General features: G+C 37.5%; 3 protein-coding genes across 5 annotated transcripts; all 3 read right to left on the bottom strand.

The window, feature by feature from the left end:
• Positions 1–1,323: 1,323 nt before the first annotated feature.
• On the bottom strand, positions 1,324–4,614 carry LOC112275751 (uncharacterized). The gene is made up of 8 exons (XM_024506372.2): positions 4,148–4,614; positions 3,469–3,954; positions 2,917–3,094; positions 2,549–2,646; positions 2,281–2,377; positions 1,985–2,070; positions 1,626–1,757; positions 1,324–1,489 (listed from the first exon to the last, which is right to left on the bottom strand). Exons 1-7 carry the CDS (start codon positions 4,295–4,297, stop codon positions 1,710–1,712), a joined length of 1,143 nt encoding a protein of 380 aa, XP_024362140.1. The 5' UTR covers positions 4,298–4,614; the 3' UTR covers positions 1,324–1,489; positions 1,626–1,709.
• Positions 4,615–11,021: 6,407 nt separating this feature from the next.
• LOC112275918 (putative E3 ubiquitin-protein ligase ARI7) lies at positions 11,022–17,223 on the bottom strand. Of its 3 annotated transcripts, none has more exons than XM_024506685.3 (14): positions 16,681–17,223; positions 15,640–15,888; positions 15,263–15,387; positions 14,872–14,980; positions 14,672–14,762; positions 14,111–14,283; positions 13,812–13,916; positions 13,613–13,701; positions 13,273–13,380; positions 13,016–13,106; positions 12,705–12,794; positions 12,431–12,550; positions 12,055–12,281; positions 11,022–11,898 (listed from the first exon to the last, which is right to left on the bottom strand). In XM_024506685.3, the coding sequence occupies exons 2-14, from the start codon at positions 15,820–15,822 to the stop codon at positions 11,694–11,696; spliced, it is 1,716 nt and encodes a 571-aa protein (XP_024362453.1). In that variant the 5' UTR covers positions 15,823–15,888; positions 16,681–17,223; the 3' UTR covers positions 11,022–11,693. The 3 variants fall into 3 exon arrangements, with proteins under 3 accessions (XP_024362453.1, XP_024362452.1, XP_090102940.1); XM_024506684.3 differs by having other exon boundaries at positions 13,812–13,919; positions 16,681–17,191; XM_090246814.1 differs by having other exon boundaries at positions 15,640–15,824; positions 16,681–17,174.
• Positions 17,224–20,654: 3,431 nt separating this feature from the next.
• LOC112275919 (LOB domain-containing protein 15) lies at positions 20,655–23,271 on the bottom strand. The gene has a single exon (XM_024506686.3). It carries the CDS (start codon positions 21,533–21,535, stop codon positions 20,966–20,968), a length of 570 nt encoding a protein of 189 aa, XP_024362454.1. The 5' UTR covers positions 21,536–23,271; the 3' UTR covers positions 20,655–20,965.
• Between the last annotated feature and the right edge of the window lie 647 nt (positions 23,272–23,918).

Raw genomic sequence — 23,918 nt, 5'->3', positions numbered from 1 at the left:
AACAAATAGAAATTTGACAATATTTTAATTTTAAATCAATGTATTAATTTTAAACTAATGTACTTGGTACTTTTTTAACTTGTTAAAACACATCAATACAAGATTTTGAAGAAATAAGAGGTTTTATAAAAATAAAAATAAAATTGAATTCTAAGCAATGGACTTTCTAAGACATAATTTTGCAATGTCATGACATTATCTTCTTTTTATTAATAGTAAATACTCATTAATTGTAATAGATTTAAAAAAACAATAAATCTATTACAACTATAAAATAAAAAATTATTAATCTTAAGAAAAAAAATAATGAATTAAAATTTTAAAAACTAAAATTGTATACAAAAATTCAAAAAACACCAAAACACCTTTAAAAGTAAATTAACCAATTGTTCATAGTAAATATTTGAAACACATTTCTTATATATTTGATAAAATAAGTTGATAAATAACTCTACAAATTTGACAAGCCTTCATTTAGTCTCTCCAAGCAACTTCACAGTATGACCTGGTTGAGTGGACCTTGAACAACTCTTCTTAAAATTGGACAATATGTCAATGTAAAAGTCTATTGAAATATAATAAATATGACCTTTGGTTAATCTACTTGATTAAGGATTGAGTTTCTATTCTAGTCCATTCAATTTCTTGTCAAGCAAACAACTCCTTCGCACCAAAATTGCCATAAGGTGGTGCCACATAAGCACTTTTGACCAAAACGTCTGATGATTGTTTGCCTCCAAGATGAAGATCAAGCAGTAATATTTCTCTTTTGTTAGTATCCTGTGTCCAATCAACAATCAGCCATAGTAAAGTGGCTCTAATGTCAATAATAAGAATATATAACCTAATAAAGCATGTACTTGCCTCAAAGTCATATATTGAAGTATCAATGAACATATGGGGCATGGGTGACCAAAGATCGTTGCCACCTCACCCATGTTGATCGATTTGAAATATTACTCCTGTGAAGAGAAATCAACTTCCAGAATATTGACCACTTACATTTCATCGATCATAGGTACTTTTTGAAATCTACGACACAAAAGCACCTAATATATGTTGGATGGTCCCCATTAGCAATTAGGTCTCAACGATGAGAACACTCCTCTGACGATCTACAATGTAATGCTGTGTACAATCTTTATAGAATTTCTTCTTTTTTTTTTTCTTTTCTGGAACACGAATGGGGTGAACCTATTACTTACGTAAAAGGAAACAAGCGTGTTCACAGATTTCTAGAAAGAAACGTGTCAATTACAAATTCCTACAGTCTGGAAATGAACTGTTGTTGATCAAGCATACCAGTACTGCGATAAATCCATCTGCAGAAAAAATCTTTTTTTTATATAAAACAGTTGTAAACAAGTGACAATCTATTACCTAAGAATTTTGTACACACAAGACCAGTGCTTCTATTCACGAAATGTGGCATCATGTAACTGAACATCCGCAATCGCTACGCTCCGGCTTTTCCATCAACTCGGAAAACCTAGACACATGGAATCTCAAGTTAGTTCTACCCTGTAATCTAGGGTTTCGATCAGCTCAATATCTACCAGCTAAGAGAAAAAGTTGGACAATATCAACAATATAAATACATTCTTCAACTTATTCATAATACACACCTTCATGGGACAAATCCACATCCAGGATCAAGCTCCACTTGATTAAGGCACCCAATTGACGAAACGCAATTAAATTGCACTCGGCTACTTATGCAAGATGTTCTTTTTGTTCGTCTTCTGACGCTTGTTATGCTGAAGAGACAACAGTGCAAAGAGAAACAATGAGAAAAAAATACAACCAGGGACAAAGAACCAAAATGAGAATTAAAAAAAAAAAAAAAAAAAAAAAAAAAAAAAAAAAAAAAAATCAACAACAAAACTAAAACCATAAAACAGAAGGACAAGGAGACAACAGGAGGTGGAGAACGATGAGATGAAGGACTCGGTAAAAAGAAGAAGCCAAAGAAGAAGAATTTTACCCTCGAATGCTGCAGCGCTTCTGTATCAATCCGCTCCTTCCAAGTGCTCTTTCGCAGTTTGATGGGCCTATTCCCAACGTATTTGCCTGCAAGATAAATGATCCCTTTACAGAAAGGAGACGAAAACTAGTGCAATAGGGTGGTTCCAGACCCACATAAAAACTTGGGCATTACTATACCAGTATATAACAATGTATTTCAGTGTAGTTTATAAGTAGAGAAATTGATAATGCGAAAAAACAAACAAAGGACAGAAAATAATAAAGAAAAGTGGGGTGGGTGTAATCGTGCGTTACCGTTCATTTCTTTCAAAGCTAATGCAAGATCAGAAGGGTTTGCAAAACTGACGAAGCCGAAACCTTTGGTCTTCCCTGTGCGTTTATCCCGTACAACCTGCAATAGATTGGTCACCTTTGATTAACATAAAACAGTCAAGGACATTGACGGGTTTCCGAACGTACAAAATCTTGAATCAAAAATTTCCACATATTTCGACTTGTAATTCTAAAAAATATTAAGTCCAGGATTTCTCTACAAAAAAGTAAGTTGCATTAGAATACTTACTCGGGCCATATTGAAAGAAGAGAAGCGTGTGAAGGCTTTTGTTAAAACCTCGTCATTCACTTCGTTACCCAAGTCGCCACAGAAAAGACGGTGATCATCTGCACGATCCGCAATCGTTAATAACTCGAGAATCGCTATGTAACTGCCAGGTAATCTCTTAAGCTGCCATAAGCAAGAAACGACAAAGCCATCCCATCATCTCATAATCAAAACTCCTCTTATTGAGTTGCTTATGTCCGAACATCTTAATGTACTGCAAAAACTCCAGTACTATAACAAGCGCTGTAGATACGGAGACAGGAAATTGCATATGCAAAATGTTAATAACTCGCCAAATACTCCGGAGTAAGGCTTGGTTAGAGAGTTACTTTCTGGCCACTCAGCGAGAGTAGGATCCTCCCACGTCTGTCCTGCAGCTTTCCGAGGGACCGCTTTTTTCTTCGTCTCAGCTTTTTGATCACCCTCACCACTGGCCAAAGCAGCCTTCACACTTTCGAGAGCCTCTGGTGTGATAGTTTGTGCATCTCTTTGAAAAAGCTGTTGAGCCTGCAATCATAAAACCACAAATGTAGGATTAGAAATTAAAGCTTCGTAGGCTACACAGCTTAAAAGTAAATTCCCCCTCTGCTTCACATGCTGCCATTTCTTAAATGTGCAAAAACTTAATTCAGTCTTTAAATCTTCTCTTGATTTGAGCAAAATTGAAATCCTCTAAATACATTGCACACGAGTAGATGAGGCCCTTAAATGATGGGTATTTCGAATTAAAAGTAGCCCTGCGTAGTATTAGATTCTGGCAACTGCCTTGGCACTGCACAGTACAGGATTCTAAAATATCTATTCAAAACAACAACTTTCCAAGCCCCCAAGGCCAGCATAATGCAAATATGCAGTATGAACTAGAGCTGTTGATAACATACTTGTTGTTGTTGAGGAAGAGGATAAACGGTTGGCTCCACTGACAGTGTAGCAGCGGCAGTGGCAGGTGTGTACAACGTCGAGTACTGATAGGGGGTTGTTGAGACACTTGACTGAACTGCTTGAGCATGAGTTTGAGGCTGTGCTTGATACGTAGTTTGTGAAGCTGGATTATATTGCTGTGGTGGTGCTTGATATTGTTGCTGTAAATGAAAAGGAACCGGGAAATAAGAACTCGTCGCAGCAGGAGGAGGAGGAGGTGGGGCTGGGGCATACGAGGGTGCTGCCGAGGTAGCAGGATAGGAATATTGGGGTCCAGACGAAGGAGGCGGAGGTGGGAGAGGTAATGTGGGAGCCACTGCTGAAGAAGGTCCGCGGGGAGCAGGTTGTGGCGGAGCAACGAGAGTTCCCGCGGGTGTCAAACGGGGCGGGGGTGGCGGAGGCACCAAAAAAGCAGTCGTAGGTGTGTTAGCCGTTGGTCCAACAATCTACAAAGAAGACCAATGAAGTGAAAAATACGACAACCTAAAAACGACGATCATCTAAACCTTTACAACCATGATGCTAGTAATAACAAAATCCAAAACCTAAAGACATCGTAAATAACGTTGTATATATACACACACACACCAACAAAGCTCTTCAAATTCCGTAGGCAATCAAAGGATGAGAGATACTCACAGGTGGTGGGGGAGGAAGTGGAGGTAGATGACCTCTTATTCCAACGCGAGGAGGAGGAGGAGGAGGAGGTGGAAGCAATTGCGAAGTCTCTGATCCAAGGTCCTTCATCTCCTGCTCGAACCTCTCGAGCTCACTCATCAGATTCGCCATTTCTCCCTACCCACAACCACAACTTCTCCACCACAAATACTACGATATAAACAACCGGGGACCCTCTCACCAAATCTCACAACCCCAAAAACTGTGACTAAGTCATCACCCGCGCCACTAGCTTGTCCCTTCGCCTCAAGAAATTAGTTCCACAAGAGCGCACATGCAAGCCAAATTACACACCCCCCACAATTGAATTTCGTGACGACAGTACCGACCGCGAAAGTTAGTTCCCGCAAATACAGTCCCGCGAACTCACACACAGTGGAACCCTAATTTGATATGAGTCCATCGATGTCGACGAGAGAGCGAGAAAGAGAGAGAGTGACGACGAAGGTCTTTCCAGAGGGTTCCTTGTGTTCTCCTCCCGGGTTCCCTATGTGTTCCCATGTTCCCTTCTCAATCTATAGAGGTCCTTTTGCTTGCTTTCGCACTGACCAAGTAGATTAGCTCTTTTTTAATTCGTTCCTAAATCAACAAGCCTTGCCACGCTGTCATCTGGTTGGAGTGGTTCTCGCTTCTGATCGAATTTGTGATTCGAGTAACGTAGTTGTTTGCAAGAAGAGCCAAAGATTAGGTTTTTAAGTGAAATCCATTGCCATGTCGTAGCAATGCAATATGAGCAATCCCCATTAAAACTTGGATCTTCTTTTTGCTTACAAACAAGCATTTTTGGACACATCTTGTATTGTTGGAAAAGCATGCACAATATTGTTGATGACAATGTTTGTGTGGTTTCTAGCAATATTACAATGTATTAAAAGGTTCTAAATACTTGCTCTCACCTATCCAAAATAAAATAAAATGACAAATATATCCACATGATCGATCTTGTTTATTGTATTCTAAAAAATAAGGAAGACGTATCCACCCATCATAACCAACACAGTATTTTTTCCATTCTTTGTTTTAATCCTTTCGTTCTCCATCTCAATCTCTTCATCCTCTATCTTGACCCACCCAAACAAAGAGAAGGGTGCTGTTGAAAATTGCAATATATTCAAAGAACTGCAAAAATAATTAACGTCCCTGAGAGGCTTGGTTAAGGATTGGAGCAGTCTCCTCTTCCCCCTTCCTGTACACACATCCCTTAAAATCAAGGATAATCTCCTCGCATTCACAACACAAGAATAATCCCTCTGTTCCTCTTCCCAATACACAGGTGAGCTCCTGTGTGCCACCTCTTTGAATCAACGAAGCGACCTCAAGATTGTGAGTGCTCGTATTAAGGATTGCTCCAATCCTCGACTAAGTCTCTCAAGGAATGTTAATTATTTTTGTGATTTTCTGAGTATATTGCAATTCTTAATAGCCCCTATCTGCCGCCATTCAGGGGGGTCGGGCTGGAAACAAGAATGGGGGACAAGATGATCAAGACAAAAAATAGAGAGATCAAGACAGAAAACGAAGGATATAGTGCTGTTATCATAGGTGGGTTGAATTAACAGCTGATAAGGTTGATTTAACATTTTCCTAAAAACAAATAATATGTTTTAAGTACAAATTGGGAATATTTAGTAAAAATACAATGTAACATTTAAGTTATGTTCTTCATTAAATGTATGCTTTAGCTTAAGTTTTAATTTGAATATATTGAAACATCCTTTTTGTTTGTTATCTAAAAATAATTGTAAGGAGTAAGGTTTTATTTAGAGTGTTGCTAATACCACCATAATTTACGTTATTGCATCTACATCCTCCCATCCATTACATGCCACCTTTGTTTAATACCTTTTAAATTATTATTTTTTATTTAATATCTTCTAAATAGTTTGATTGGAAAAAAAATTTATTAGAATAAAAAAATATTTAAAAAAAATATCAAATGGATGGTGGATTTTTGTGGTAGCAACAAAAATTGTATTGGCATTAATAATATCCTTTATTTATATAACATATACAAATAATTGAAAGTACAAATAACTAGTTGTTATAATTTTTAAGCATCAATATCAACATTAAGAAGCCAAAGGTATTTCTATTTTTATTTGATATATATACTTATCTAATTTAGAATTATTTAAAAATAAAATAAAATAAAATAAAAATAAGTTTTTTATCCAAATCTATGTATACAACAAGTTGTTGTATAGTTAATGTTTAGCAATTTATTACATTTCAACCATTTTACTTAATTAATCACATCATTCTTCATCCTCACTTAATTGCATAAGAAGTTACTAAAGAATACATATGCATTGCCTTATTGCAACATTTTTAAAACAAAGTATTATTTTACTTTAAAATAATAAAAACATAACTAAAAATAATATTTTTTTTCATATGATGTATATTATGCAAAAAAATCTTATGCATGTGCTCTTACAAATATATTGCCACAATAAAAGAAAAAATAGCTTTATTTTGTAAAAATATTTATATAATATAATCAATGTAGCTTGGTGATTTTTTTAAGAAAATGTATAATGATTTTAATATGGACCATGCACAAAAGGATATTTTTTTCTATTAAAATATAATTAAAAATCATGTCTTTGTAAAATATAGTAGATATGTTTTGCATGGAATACTTGGTGTTTTTTTTAGTATTGTAATCAATACATTCATATTTTCATTTGCATAATTTTTTTCTATAAGAATATTTCTTTTAGGATTTATTTTTAAAAAAAATAAGGTTTTATTTTTATTTTCATAATTTATACATATATTTTCAATGCATTTTTACTAAGATATTTTTTTGTTATACAAATACAATTCTATTTTCAGTTGATTTCTTATTTAAAGGTCAAGATGTAATCATTAAAAATCTAATAATATTTGAAGTATAATATTAGTTTGGGTATGACTAACATGATGAAATTTGAATTGCAAAAAATGAAAGACATATTCTTTTTTACCATATTTTAATTTTAAAAATCTTTGCATTTCAATTTTAAGATTTCAATTTTATAAGTTGGCACTTAAAACCAAATACATCACAGCTACAACTATTTAGAGCATCTGAATTAAAGTAGATACACACAAATTTAAAAAGTGTGAAAAATTTCCTATCCTAAAAAAAATGAAAATCTATTACAATCTTAAATAAGTAAAAATGACAATATTAATTTTGAAAAATTAAATTAAAATAAAAAATTTATTTCAAAAAATTAGTTTATAAAATAATACTTCCAAACCAACACACAAGCTAATGTAAAATGCTAAACCATGTGAAGTAAATACAACAATTTGAAATGTATAAAGCCAATAAGAATCATAAACCACAAATAAAATATCCAAGTTATCATATAGACCTCTTGTTTTTTTATGTGTATTGCATATATATTCTAATTTGCTACACTCTATTTCTTACAAGTTAAGGCATTGAGAGATAATATGTGGCTACCACAATGTCAATACTTTTTGAACATGTTGGAGAAGTTTGGGTTACAAGTCTAGAATATCACTGCCCTGACCTGACCAAGTGGGTGTTGAATTACATTGCAAAAAGTCTCTGTGACAGATGTGGGAAAAAGTCAAAAATCTATGCATATTGGAAAAAATCATGCATGAAATTGTTCCATTAATCCAAATATCAATAGCTGTTTTTCAGTAGAATTCAATGAAAATTGAGTTCAGGACAAAATACAATCTCTGTAACCATCAAATGCACTTGTTCTGGTATATCGCCGCTTGTTTATAAGGAAAGTTCAGAAAACAGTTACTCTCGTGCAACACATTGTTACCTGACAATGCTCACACTCCCAGGATCACCGGTAACACAAAAATGGACGCACTAATAAGGTAATGCACAATACAAATAAGACTTGCTGACGAAAGGTCAGAAACATTACGACCAAGGCACTTATCTAGACGATGTTACAATTGCGTTCCAGTTAAACTATGTTTGCACGAGCAAATTTAATAGCTTGGTGGAATTGCTACAAACGGGGCAAGTACAATGAGAACATGATTTTCGATATCAGAATTGAAGTAGTCAAAAAGCAGGAATAACATTTTGATAAACGCAGCGCCAGCAAGGTGATAGAAATCCTTCAGTCATTTACTGATCTGGAATTTGAGGAATGTCCACTGCCTCCGTTAATATCCCATTCGCATGAAAAGGATAACTCTGCTTTTGTCCTCGTAGTGGTGATGGTGTACACCGAACCAATTGAGCAGTTTAACGAAGCAAACAGAGAGGAGCTCAAACAAGGGAAAGGAGCCATGAGACAAAGTGAGACAGAGAGAGAGAGAATAGAATTCGATCAAAAGAAAGAAGTTATGAGATGAGGGATCAGAGAAGGATTCATAGCAGAGAGAGATCAGAGAGTGAACATTCCTAGGACTGACAAACTAAACAATTAATGCCTCCACAACATATGTATTTAGTAAAGTAGACTTCACTAAATACTTATGGCACTTTTCACAAGATCATATCACACATTTCTCAAATACTTATGGTGCTTTTTCCAAGTTCATATGGTATATTTTTCAAAGACTCAAGCAATATGCACACCCCAAGTTGGTATACTCACATCCAAGAAAATAGAGGGATTTGTTTGGCTGGTTTGCTAATTTAATCAGCAATTTACAAAGAAGAGGGAGATAAGGTCCAAGACTTATGCAAAGGAAGAGGGAAATGAAGTTTGGGACTTGGTTTGAGATTGAGATCCACTCAGGGCAAGAAAGAAGGAAATGAGGTTTGGAACTTGGTTTGGAATAAGAAAGAGAGAAATAAAGATTGGAACTTGGATTGAGACAAGAAAGTAAGAAATGAAGTTTGGGACTTGAGCTGGGAAAAGTGATGCAAAGAGAGAAATAAAATTTGGTACTTGCACCAAGATTGTGACCCACTATTGTATTGTAACACAATTATTGGATGAGAGAGAAGAACATGTTTCACATTATAGAAGATCTTAAATATAAAAAAATATGGTAGCAAAATACAAGTAAAAGGTATGAAAGTAGTAAAAACATTTAGTTTTAAGATTACATTTTTATAGAAAAGACTTCTACTTTCTTTATAGGGCTATAAACAAGATTAAAAAAAAAAGTAGATTAGCAAAAGTATAATAAGAATCTTTAGGTAGAAGTATATAGTAGCTCCTAAAATACATTATCTAGAAATACTAGATATTGATATCTTGAGAGGACCAATTGTGAACATGGATCAAAATCAGATCTTGAGAAACATAACTGCACACTTATAACAATTGCAAAGTTTTTTTTTTTTTTTTTTTTTTGTTGACTAGAGAGTAAGATTATAAAAAAATAAATAAATAGTTGAGGGTTTTTTAAACATTGACTTGAGGTGATTTGAATTTATATTGACTTTGCAAGAATTTTACAAAGTCAAAGTTGTTCTAGTTGATCTTGAGTTTTGAAAAATAAAAAAAGGGTTTATATTTTGAGAATTTTGTGAGCATTGTAGCATATTGACGAGTGAAAATTTGTGGGGTTGTAAATCTACTTGTTGTTAATGTAATTTGTATATTTTAGTTAAATCAAACAATTAGATTAAAGGTTATTGAAATTCAATTGAGTTAGAATTTCAAATTTTGGATTTTTAGGAATAATGAAGGTTTCTTTGATCTTGAGAAATTTGCCAATTGAATTAAAATCAGTTTTTGTGAGTAAATAGTTAACTTAAATTGAAATATTTTATTATTATTTTGAGAGAAAAATAATAGTTTAATAAGGAGCTATTGCTACTAGTTGATTGACCTTAAAGTTAAAGAAAGAGGACAACCAATATCCAAGCAAATTAGGCAATTTTATCCCAATCAGTAAGTTCAATTTTCTTTTAATTTTGTATGCTTGCTATTAACTTGTAGATTGAAATATGTGAAAATTTTGAAGCAAGATCAATGGTTTAATCAATAGTTATTGAGGTTTTAATTCTACTATAGCAATTGATTAGGGTTGGTTAGAATTTTATTAGAATTTAATTAGGATTTGTTAGGATTTGTTAGGATTTGTTAGGATTTCTTTGAGATTTATTTAAAATTAAAATTAGAAAATACATATAAAAATACATGATTTATTCTTTCTATTTTGTCTACCTAAGTTGTTTAAAATAGGCCATTTTTTTTTATAAAATATCCATTAAAAACCACTATTTAACAATTGGTCCATGTGAATTCTCCTAGAAAGATTCTTCACATTGTTCTTTTACTTTGATGCTCAGAATTGTAAATTGAAGCAATATATTCCAATATTAATTTACTATTGCAGTTTTACTTTTACTTGTTTGTGGTCGTATCATGCATCAACAAATTTCCAACTGATGGAATAGCATGTAGTCTTGTAAGTGTCCATTATAAATTCTTGATAAAAACATACTTTTAAAGACTTTGAAGTCCTAAAATAGAACATGTGTTTATTTCTCTTCCATTCAATAAAATAATTTCTCAAAAATATATTATTCAAGTTGTACTTGAAAATGGCCAAACACTGAATAAGATTGTTACTAAAAGTCCCAATTCATCAATGAAGAAAGCACTTGCAAAGACGGAATTCTGTGAGTGCTTCAATATTCATGTGAGCAGCATAATAATAGCTCATACTAGACCAGTTTAAGACTTGACCAATTGATGATCCCACAAGGGAGCCCATGCATGGCACCTTACACAGCATTAGCCTCACCTAAAATATTTTATAGAAGCCGAGACCAGTTGGTGCGGTTTTAACCAAGAACAATGCTTTTGATATTATATTACATATGATGAGATAAATCAAAAGTTCCAAGAATTGACATTCAAGAAGAGGGAACTATACAAGATTCGAAGTGTGGCCGGCTCAAATTGCAAGAGCAACTTGCCAATCTGCAGTTTACAAATTCTGGTCGCCAATCACCAGTAGTTTTACTAACACCTACTCACTGCTTCTTCTCTAATAAGCTATAATCAGTACAATGTTCCCAGGCACAAAACGTAACATGCCCATCTCTCTGCCACTAGAAACAACCCTTCCTTCACCACATTGACAGTGCAAATAGACACATATACATGTGGAGCATCGGGATTAGGCCAGATATCATTGAAGATTCGGCACCACTAAAAAAATCACATGGCCTCGAGACAACCCTCCTTTCTCCCTAATCATCCACCGTGTTGACTAGGTTTTATACAACAAACAATCCAATCGATACACTGTCAGTATCAGTGACACCAAGAAGCCTAATCCAAGGAGTTAAACTGTGTCCACATTCTGATAGAATCCTGACGAGTCTTCAACAAAGCACAACTGCCTCCAACCTCCAGATCCAAAAAGAGCGGTTGCTAGTCCTGGAATAACCAGGACGATGCACATCTCGAGGATCTGGAGTGGTGACAGGGAGCTAACAAGCTGAGTCAGGGACGAGATACTGAGCAAGAACAATATTAAAATCGAGGATAGTTACAAAGCACGCATTGGAGGAAGTGGCTGTGATATTGCAATACGTGCAATGCTCTTAAGTCCAATGAGTCCCCTCCTCTCCACTCCGACTAGATCCACCGCTTCTAGAGCTTCCTAATTTCGCCCTTCCACCTCGCACTTTGGAGCTCCCCGAGGCCTTGGAGCTGCTGCTGGACTTGGCTGCTACTTTAGGGATATCTACGTCTGAGAGGTTGCTCTCTAAAGCGTGAACTAGGTTCTCGAAGTAAGTCTTTGTCACGCTGAAAGAAACAAAATATACGCGATTTGTCAGCTCCTGCAGGAGATCCTGGACCCCAACTCTAAATGCCACAACCTAAAGCTTAATAGATAAAGATAGACAAGACTACTGTTCTTGTCATTATGCAGAAAGTTATTATTAGTGCAAGGATAAGAACCTGGTCAAGCCAGCAAGTTTCGTGCGGAAGTCATTGAATGAACTGGAGGGAGAGTCTCCTTCAAGAAAAGTCTGCAAATCCTTCTCTGCACACTGATGAAGACGCTCCAAGCCAGCTTCTGCCTCGCCTTGTGAATATTCAAAAAACTGTCTCTTTGTGTGCTCATTCTCAGGTAAATAATACCCATAAGCGTAGGTCCACTTCAATACACGCCGGCACTCCACAATCTGCTAAAGATAATAGCATTTAGAAGAAATACAGCTTCAAATTGTCAAGTGGATACTGCATACTCCAGAAGCACTGGAGCAAAAGAGTGGACGAGTCAGTAACAAAGGGATTGCGCGTAAAAATCATGTTCAAGCACGAAATATAATACCTGCAGCCAGGCGTCTGTTACAAACTTAAGCTGCGATACGGGTTGGCATTGTTTGTCACTCAGCTTTTCAATCTGCCCAGGATGCATTTGATGAAGATCTGCAAGCGCCTTCGCCCTTGACTGCACACATAAAAGAAATTAGAACAGAAATGATAAATATAAGCTCACACTACATCATTGCCTAAAATTTACATAGTCAATGTATCTGCAGTGTGAGAAAAGACAGCGCAATTAAGGTAGAAGAAAACTCGTGCAAACTCAAACCGGCACTCACAGATTCATTCGTTGCCCAGCGTTCATAATAATGTGTGTAACGTTCAAGGGAGTTCTTAGCCATCTCCCTCCTCCGCTCTGCTTCATCATACTGCAAATTATCTGTAGCAGTTAGCTCATCTGCAGAGACTCAGACAGGACTCCATCACCTAGCAAAAACCTAGGATCTTCTGTTGAGTGTGACCAGCTCGTGGGACGCAAGGAGAAAGAAAAGAATTGATCTTAGAGTGATTATTTCTCTCTCAAATTAATTCAAATGGACCAAATAATAAGTTGTCCCTGTAAAGTATAGCGACGGCCAAGTCTACGTACCACGCCTTCTTGCTTCGCAGTTTCATACCGGTTGCACGCATAGAACCCCCCCGTCCTTTCACCGTGATCAGTCCATGCTCCGAGACAGAGCCTTTAGAAACAAAAGTGGGTTGCTCATAAGTAAGTGTCTTATCAATGACCAGCTTTCAACCCATTCAGGCTAAAGCAACAAAAACTTAAGAACCATTATCGATGAGTTGGAGAGTGAATTTAAACCCATTCATTCCTCGAGACCCAATAAAATCTATTAGACTTACCAGCAAAACTCAAATTTGCAAGGAGGTGTGCAAGTAATGTGCATACACCCTTGGTTTTTCTCAATTGGCCTTTTACATTTGGGGCAGGGTTTGCTGTTTGCAAGAATCCTGTTTTAAAACAGCGATAATGAATAAGAATAGGTCATTCTCTAAGACAAATATCTTCAAGTTCACTTCTTACATATAGAGATTAGAGGGTTAGAATAGCAGATACTCTCTCACAAAGCCGATTCGAAACTCCAATACATCTGAAACCCAATCTACATACAATCCAAATAATATTCTGATCTTGGGACAGGAAGCGAAGATAAACATTAGATAAGCTGTGCACAGTTCTTACCAATTCATGTTCTCTGACTCTGCACAATTCTTCAATATCCACTTGTTGACTGTGTCACAATCCACAGGCCGATGTGCCTCTTCTCGACACTGGAAAGCAAAGATGCAGAGTAAGATCTCTGTGACACAATAAAATCCACGAACAACGTGCTCCACTTGTTGCGAAATAAAAGCCATACACGTCAACATGAAATACTCACATTCCAGCAAAAGCTGAAATCGCACTTGCAGACAAGGTCATATGAACCAACGCCAGGTTGAAATTCCACCGCATATTCACAGCCAGGTGCTGGGCACCACTTAACCTGCTAAATTACAACGCCCAACTTTCATGTCAATCGTTGTCCTTCCTAAGGACCTCGTCAAGAATGAGCAAAAATAAACGATGAATGCAGACGCAAATCAAGGATTTTTTTTTTTTTTTTTTTTTTACATGCTTCAAAGCAAAGCACAGATCAGATAATTCAACTCCAAATTTGAGACAGATTTGAATATTGACCTTTCGGTTGTCTTCAACATAAGATCTCAAAAGATAACGTGTGTACTTCTGTTGGTCTTCTACCGAAACCAAACCCAGTACCATGTCTTCTCCAATGGCTGACCCACAGGATGGATCCGCACATCGCAAAGTCAAACATCCAGGCCCATCATTAATAGCAGTGTGTATGTAACCTGAAACCAATCAAGATAAAAGGAAAAGATTGAAGTATCAGGTCAAGATATTTCTAATCACATCAGAGTCAGCCTATACCAACCAATCAAACATTGCACACTGCAAGATATACAACAATGATGCTAACAAACACAAATGTCCACAACTATTGAACAAAATCAATAACTCTAAGTCAGTAAGCTGCCAAAAGTATCCAATATAAATTTGTCGATGCAAAAATTAGAATACCCAAAGTCACATGTAAGATAGGTTCTCATACTCTAGCTCAAGGCTTGAATCACACAAAGACATGCCACAATACGCAGAACACAAGATGGGCCGTTATATTATTTCACGCAAACATTTTAAGGATAGAATACTCTACGTAATGCGGTGCCAATACCTGACCTGTCCAACAGGTCTCACAAAAATAGTGCCCGCATCTGGATGCCCTCATGTTCTCAAGCGGACATATCTCAAAACATATCTTGCAAACCATCTGCCAAACGACATCAGTCAGAAATTTCCAAGCGCAACGAGGAAATTAAAGCTGACAATGAACAAAAATATCAAAACCTGCTAAAGGAATAGTCTCCACACAAAAGTACCTCTTTTAGGGTAAGTCTTTTGTTAAACACAGGCTTTTCCAATAAACCGACGCTTGCGCGCACACGTTCCTCGTCCGCGAACCACTCGTCATTGACTTTGCTCACACTCCTGATCATTTTCAAGATTAATATCTCAAAGTAAGTGCATTGTTTCAAACAGATTATTGGCAGCTACAATCTGCTCTTTCTGATACGCTGCATTTAATATGCATTATTGAGACCTGAACAGTAAAAAAATTTAATAATAGCCAAAATTATGTGCAGAAGAATAAGAAAAAGTAATTGGAAGCGATTTCTGAATTTAAGGATAACCAGATTAGGTCACCCAAGTGCTACATCAGTAAGGTCTCCACATACAACGAAACCAGACGAGTCAAAGAGCGACTATTACCACTTAAAGTGTCGAAGTAAAACCCCAGCATCCACAGGAGATATAGACAGGAAATTAGTGATTGTTGCAACATCTTCAGCTTGTCGCTGCCGAATATCTTTCTCACTAAGGACTGTGAAATTAGTCTGCAGTATCAAATCAAAGCAAGTGAATTTAACCCCCTAGAAATCTTCAAGCCAACTCTAAGATGCATCTGAATTCCTCCCACATGATTTCTTTCTGAGAGAGACGTAAGACGAGAAAAAACTACATATTTCCAAAAACTCTTAAAAAATGTAGACGACACATACCACCTTCCTTTGCAGAAAGGACTGATTCCATAGAACATTACAAAACCTATTGGTTCAAGAACCAGAAGAAGAATAATCTAGAAATACCTGAGGTAGACGAGAACTGGGATGTAAATCGTCCGCATTCGAATAATCAAAACCATAATCTGATTCATAATTTTCGCCATCACTAGGAAGAGCGTCTGAATCCTCATCTTCTTCTTCTTCATTTACAAACTCGCCATCTGATGTACCAGCCCAAGCATCTAGCATTTCATCTTCAGAATCCATGTCTGAAACCCACGAAATGACGGTCTCAAGTAGTGGTTCAGGGGCAAGATGGACCAAGCTTGTCACCTGGAGCACACAAGCAAGTTGAAGGCGACAAGAAACAAAAACTTCCAACAGCAGCAAAACAGAGCACATGATCTCCAGCCTGGAGAACAGCCATTACTTGAACCAAGAGAAGGCATAGGCTGAAGTAGAACACAACATCAAAAACTAAAAATCCTCCCAAAGATCGATTCATCACAGCAAAAGAAATTCACATCATCTGAACTTCTACAAATGTCGGTGCAAATGAGTAAGGAAGAGAGGGAGCGCAGATGCCGCAGCACGGAATATAAAAAGCATCAGTGAGTGGATTGGACAGCTTTCCCGCAAGAAACACAACTGACATACTCCAAAAAGTATCCATCACAAGCTACGTGCTGAAAAAGACGCAATTATCACTATCACCCAAAATATTCCTGTTAGATCACTCGTCTACAAACCTGCAGCAATCTCTTCAGAAAGCTATCAATTGCTTGCAAGATTCTCTACAGGTGTGAAAAATACAAGCGACAGAGAAGCAAGAGGCCCTGAAAAGCTAAAACGTAACCAGATGCCTATGCCCTAAACCTGCAGCATTACATTGCGAGATTGCGCGAAGAAAGACAGCCCTTCTCACTGGATTGAGGTAGAATTCCCCACAAACCCTTGCTTCTAGACAACCGGTCCGAATTTCTCGAACCCCACCAACTCTACAAGCACGATTCTACAGCCCACCCACACCCCCCCCCCTTTACCATATCCTCGCATCCAACAACACAACAAACCGATTACACCACCAAAAAATCCAACAATTTCCTCTACCACTATCATCCGTACCTCGTCTTCCTCCTCCTTCAGGCAACCACCATCACCAGAATGCAACCCGAGGTACCACCATCGCCTGCCACTCAAGCCAACCCACAATCTACTCACGACCCCCAAAACCACCCAACTCCCTCTTACCACATCCGTGGACTACACTCACAAACTCGAGAGAACATGCGCACGATCAAACCTAGGTAGCTTATTCTTACTGGGAGAGAGATGCAAGCAAAGATGCGAGATGGGGGAGAAGAGGCAGAATTGGCAGTGATGAAGGTAGTATGTGAGTTTCGGCAGAGCGATCTACAGAAACAAGCGAAATGGGTAGAGACCCCAAGTGAGCAAGCGATGAAACAGAGGATGTGTCATGAAAAGAGCGCAGCAGGCATGGCGCAGAATGGAGGTGGGATTGCGCGAGGATCGAGGCGAGTGGGGAAAGGAAGGGAGCTTGCAAACAGAGCTACAACACAACAACAACACAACAACAACAACACAGCAACAACAAGACCAATACACAATACAATACAATACCAGGTCTGGCCCTCTCTTTCTCTTTCTGTCGGTCTATCTGTCTGTATCGTCCTGGCTGGTGACCTACTTACTAGGTCTCTCTCTTTCTCTGCCCTACTTTCCTTCCTTCCTTCTTTTCCACTTGTTGTGTCAGAGTTTTTTTTCCCCTTCTCCTGCTGCCCATTCTGCCCATTCCCCTTCATTCCTTGTGTGTGTGTGTGTGTGTGTGTATGAGTGTGTGTTTTTCTGAGAGGTTTTTGTTGATGGATTCGGAACGAATCTTGCATCGTCATCCATTTCGAGTTGCTGAGGTTGGACCCTTTTGAAGCTCCATTTGCGAATTGTCGTACACTGAATAATTGCCAAGATTTTTTTATGAATAGTAAATCAAAATACTAAAAGATTATCGGCTTATTTTCTTGCTTTTGTTTATTTTTGTTTAGTTTATTTTGCTTGTTTGTTTTTTATTTTTTTTTTCTTATTTTTTTTTCGTGTTTCATGTATGAATATTTTCTTATTCCTACAGTCAGAGCCCATGTTCAACTTTGGAAAAAACATGTTAGAAGCAAGTTATTGATATACAGTAACATACAATATAACAGTTGATCACAATGTAAACAATGTATCCTGGAATTCCTCAACTTATCTATTTGCACAAAAAATTTGCCAAATTCTTATTGACAAGGGAGCAATAGAGCTCTTCTTTTCTAGAAGTTTATTATTAATAATTTGTAAGTTTTCATTGGTAAAGGTCAAAAAAACTATAGTAGCATTTGCAACACCCAATATCTATATATGATATTAAAATGAATGAATTAATTTTTTGTTATTTTTTTTGAAATTACATATATATATATATATATCTATATATATGTATATATATAAACTATGTACTTTACAATGACCACACAAACTTTACATGCATGTGTTTATATATTTTTATGTAAATGACCACATAAACTTTAAACATATATTAACAAATATATAAATAAATTAAAAATTTAAACTTAATTTCATTTATACATTTTTAAATCTTGAATTTAATTTAAATAGTTTATATTTAGTATATACATATATTTAATTATATACAAGTTAAAATTTTAAATGATGTAATAAATACATAATATTATGTAGATTTAATGATTAAATTAAAGCAATGTGAAATAAAATTTTCATTCAACATATTGTGTACTGTAAACAATTTAGGTATTTTATTAAATTGATTTTATAATTTTATTTTTATTTTTATGAAATTTGTAATACTATAATAATAATTCTTCATATAGATTCTACAGATGCAATAATTATTAATAAGTGGTACTTATAATATTATTATTTTTAATTTTTAATTTTTAAATTTAATTATATATATTATCATCAAAACAAAATTAATAAATTTGGTTTGTTTAGAAATTATAATCTTTATTAGAAATTTTAAAAAGATTATAATTAATAAATTCTTAAGGTATTTGTTTGAAAATTGTGATTAAAATCATAGAGATTTGCAAAAATGTATTAAATCAAGTATAGATATATATATATATATATATATATATATTAGTGGAAACTAGTGTCGTTTGGCATTGTAATTTCTTGAATATCCATCCATTTTCTTATTCATTCATGCTTTTTTATTCAACTGTTTTCTCTTTTCTATATTCTCAGGTTCCTTGGTTCTCATATTTTTTGGTTTTTAAGTGTTATGGTTCCTATGCTCCAAGTTTCCTACATTCTCTTCTTTCCATGTACATTCTTATATTCTCCAATTTCCTCGCATTCCTTTCTTATGGTAGAGTTTTTTTGTCTCTTTGCGTTATATCCAAGTTTTTTTATGATATATATATATATATATATATATATATGTGTTTATCACATTTCATGCAAAACATCAATAAGGTTTAATTTGTTTTGCAAATTCTTCACAAAAGCAATCTCTAAATCAATAAAAAATATTTTATAAAATTCTATGATATATTTTGTCCTATTTTTTAATTATAAAATATTAAAAATAATTAGTCATATTTTTAGTTAGATTTTTGATAATTGGGTTTTAAATAGTTTATTTTTTTATTTATTTTATTTTTTTAATTAAAATATTTGCAATCTTTCTATAAATCAAAGTTTCTTGTTTCAAAATTATTTATAATTTTTTAATATTAGTCATTTTTAATTTATTTTTTGAATTTCTACACATTTATGTAAAAATAATCTTTATTCATCAAAAATGTTTATATGATAGTTTTATCAAATAAAAAATACTTAAGATTATTTTTTAATACTTAATTCCATGTAACACGTTTTAGTAAATTCTTATTTTATTTTTATTTTTTTATGCATGATCTTTAAACATCAAATAAAAAAGAAACTGCTAGTTGGACATCCCTCTTTTGTTGTGTGGACACCCATCTGTGCCACACACCCCCACATACACACATAATGGTCATGGAAGTGCCTTCAATGAAAGATAGATTTACTTTCTTAGAAAACACAAGAATATATGTTAGTACTTAGGATAGATCAATGATATTCCTTTTTCAAATTATTTAGGATGGTTTTAAAGCCCTTACGATTTACACTGAAGAAATTTCAATGCTCAACCATCACCTTCAAAAACATTTATCTTCAAAACCACTCTCGTATGGTGTTAAAGAGAATACACCCATCTTTCATTAAAGACACTTCCATGACCATATTGTGTGTATGTGGGAATGTGTGGCACATGAGTGGTGTCCACCCAATAAAATAAAAGGGGTTGCCCAAGTAGTGGTTTCTAAAAAGAAATTGAGAATTGTTTTACCAACAGAGACACAAATCCCAAAGGCAAATTCACAGATACATACACATGTCTATTGAAGCCACAAATTAGACAAATGCATGCAGCACAAACAATGATACTAGTTGGATAATCCTTCCTTAGTAGGTGTCCTCAAAATATGCAGAGTATCATCAAGATATCAACAAGTTTCCTTTACAACCTCAACAAGAAACACAACCTTCTTCATTGCATTTCATAATACAAATGCTTCCATTGTAAACAATATCCATGCAACCAATTCAATGCCACATTCAGAGGCCAAAGCAAAGGCAACCACACACAACAACTGAAAAGAAAGTAAACAAGCACACAGTGGTAAACAAATTGAAATTTTATGAAGATACTCATGGGTACTAATCACACCATAAATATGGATTCTGACACCATGCTTCTCCTCCACTTTCAATGCAACAAACAAGCCAAAATTAACGCAACATCACTTCAGAATTTCCTTGAACACCTGAGGTGCAAGCTTACCTCACCCAGTGTTGTATGTGACTGTTGACCACTGCTGTAGATGCCGAACCTTGGATGAGCTCCGAGAATTTTTGTACTTTTCCTAGAAGCACATGGATTAGATCGACAAGTTTATGGCATGAAACCCCAACACACTACACAGAGTTGACAAGCGACGAGGATTTTACATGAGATTTGAGTGGGCTGGTTTGGATCAAGGAACACGGATTCATTTCAGCTCCACAACGCTAGTTCCTTCATCACAAATGTGAGAGGAAGCTCAGGACGTTGTGGGTAGAACAAGGAAAGATGGCCAGGGCACATGTCTCCGAAGAGTTCAGTGACGGTTGCGGTTGCCTAGAAGCGAACAGAGCCTAGAGAATCAGAGAGCCCTGAACCTAGGTCTCGACGACAGAGTGTCGGTTGATACAACTGACAGTGGAGATCGCCCCCATTTGGGTGTGTTCCTAGGAAAATCGAAGCTCCGTAGGGATCCTGCTGGGGTTGGAATTCGATTGATCAACTGATGGACGACCAGTATGGAGCATCGTTAGACTCCGAAGTTGCCACTGTGCTGCTAGGGGATTGCACGGTGGTGTAAACCTCGGATGTGGAAGGCTTGCTGGATTGCGTGTCAGAGGTTGACCCTCGCTCCCGAACTTGCTTTTGGTAGCCTGAAACTAACGCAGACGCAGATGTGGTGGTGGTGGCGGGGGCACTGTCGGTCGGGGAGCTATCGTGCTGTCGGTAGCGAGTGATTTCCTGCCTGACAGCGCTGAGCTCGGCCTGAAGCGCCTGCGCTTGCTGTTGGAGAGCGGATATGGCACCCATGCAGCCGTAAACTGGGTCGCGGATACGCGCGTTCGCCTCGTAGACAAGGCTGCTTGCGGCGTCGGCACGCTGGTTCTCCGGCACTTCCATCAGCATCTTAGAAACATTGCTGGCGCCGAAGATTTTGTGGACGCAGGCAAATTTCTGGGGCTCATGGGGGGAGAAGTAGGGCGAGAATGGACACTCCTGGGCGCATCGTCTCCGGAGGAGTTTGCAGGCAGCGCAGGGGGTGGAGCCTTGCCCTTGGCTGCTCAGCATCTTTTTCCGGGACTCCGTAATGGACGACTTCACTTTTTCCTCCAGGTGTTCAATCCTGTGAGTAGCATCCGAATAATCCCCTTGAACAAATACAAAACACGATGATGCAAGTACCGTGATCAGTTGATAGTACCTGTTTGTCTCACCGACTATCCGAATGCATCGTCCAACTCGGTGTGAGCCCCAATCCACTCCAATCACCACGCAACAGTTTCAATTCGGTTTCAAGTCCATGCTGAAGAAGACGATGCGCAGGCTGGAAACATCATGCCAAATTGACAATTGCAGACTATATTCTGTATTTCGTTTTGAAATGAATACATGTCTTCGCTGAGAATGGTTGCATGATTGTACAACTGTGATATGCAAGATTCGCTCACATCTCTAAAGCAAAGCAGGTGCTAAAGAGACGAAGAAGTCGGACGTGTAAGGTTTCTCACTCTAGTCGTCGACAGAAAAAAGAATCCAGAATGATGCCTAGAGCGTAGGAGTATTGTGACTCCAAACACCGGCAGCCGAACGAAACACGCAGAATCGCCACTAGAATCTACTAGTCCGACAGAAGTTTACATCCGATTAAACCCCAAATCTAATATCCAAAATAACAGCAGCAAACGCACAGCTTTTTCATAAGCAAAGTGACTAACAAACCAGAGATACGCGTATGATGCACATCATCGATCATAGTGAAGCAATTAGCCGCAAATCATGATTAAGTGCATTCAAATCTACCTCGAAGTCACCCCCTAGTCTACCTGTCGAGAGGGACCCCTCCCCTCTTGTTGTTCTCTAAGCGCGAAGCCCTTTGGAGACAATGAGTTGTAAATTGTGGGCGAGCACAACAGTCGCACGGGAGCAGCCCAAGTAACGTGCATTTATGTTGCATCTTTCTTGTGCGGTGGTTTTGCCCAGCATCTGGGCAGTCATTTGAGAACAACCAGCGAAGATCCCCTCTTATTCATAAGAAACGCGGATCGCCCATTGACGCTGGTCTTATTACTTAATACAGAAAGATTATGAAATTTTAGCTCGGCTCCTCTCGTGTGGGTTTCAATTTTGAATTGGTGAGTTGGTTTTGTCAACAGTATTTAAGTAGATAATGAAAAGGCATCCAGCAGTTTGCGGGGGTTGACCCGGTGCCAGCGGTGATGTAGGTCAGCGAAGATACCGTAGCCAGCACGACTTCCGCGGCCCACTTACACGTTCTACAAGCCTGTCACCACCAGCTTACCTACTCCATTACTTTACTACAAAATCCATGCTCACACCTCGTTTACTTAACTTCTCTGTCTTGCATTCCTACCCCTCCACACAAACGCAAGAAAACCAAACCCCACCGATGCACCACATCGCAACCGTCCTCGACTCGATTTCCCACTCCAGATTGGATTCTGGTTGCTTCCAAATATTGAGTCCAAAGAAAATCGCAATCTTTTCATCAAGTCACTGGAATACTGCACACCCACACAGGCTACTTATCAGGACTTGCGAACCCCTGTAGATGTTACTGGGGTCGAGCGAGAACAGCGTCTGTGGGGCTCTTCCTTCCACGGACTAGACCGACCAAATGAATCGGGGGGGGGGGGGGGGGGGGGGGAGCTTTAGAGACAAAGACGAGGTTGGTGACATATGCCGAACTATGTCAGAGCAGCGTTCTCCGGGTGGCGATGGGGGAGTGGTCCCAATCGATCCATCCAGTGCATTACATTAATTACAGTTAACGGAAAAGCTAGTAGCGGATCAAAGAGGTCGACGAGCTCTATCGCGCGGGGTGCGTATTATAATGTCACGTGAGGAGCAGTGCAGACAAGTTGTGGCCCTGATAGTGGACATCCATCCGTGTTTGAATTCAACGCGGTCACCCCGTCCCCCCCTCCCCTAATCCCCACCTCCTCCTCCATGTGGGGATGCTGGGAATCCTGTTTGGCGTTGCAGGGAATGCCGTTTCCTCCGTAATCCCCGAACGCCGAAACCTGCACTGGTGCGAGTTTGGCGCTGGGGCCTTCCTCCCTTGCTTGCTGTTGCGGGGAGTCAGTCGGCATCCGGGAAGATTGTCGACGACCACCACAACGCAGCAGCAGCAACCATGCATCCCCACCCACCCCCGCACACGCACACACACTCACACTCACTCACTCTCTCTATCTCTATCTCTCTCTCCCTTTTGTCCTCTCCAAATCTAATCTAATCTAATCGCTGTTTCTGTCTTCTACACTGCTTCTGGATTTTCTTCTTCTTCTTTTTCTTATTTGAGATGGTGCCAGGGGAGTATGGCTGATGATACTTTACGCTTTCACTGTTGCCTCAGTCCTGCTCTCACTATGACTGCTCACAACTCTTCTCCTGCCTTCCTTCCTTCCTTCCTTTGTTGTTGTTGTTGTTG

The sequence above is a fragment of the Physcomitrium patens genome, chromosome 23 (genome assembly GCF_059467195.1).
Source record: "Physcomitrium patens ecotype Gransden chromosome 23, ASM5946719v1, whole genome shotgun sequence".
NCBI lineage: Eukaryota > Viridiplantae > Streptophyta > Bryopsida > Funariales > Funariaceae > Physcomitrium > Physcomitrium patens.
The sequence above is the reverse complement of the archived record's forward strand: the minus strand, read 5'-3'. Positions and strand labels throughout refer to the sequence as shown.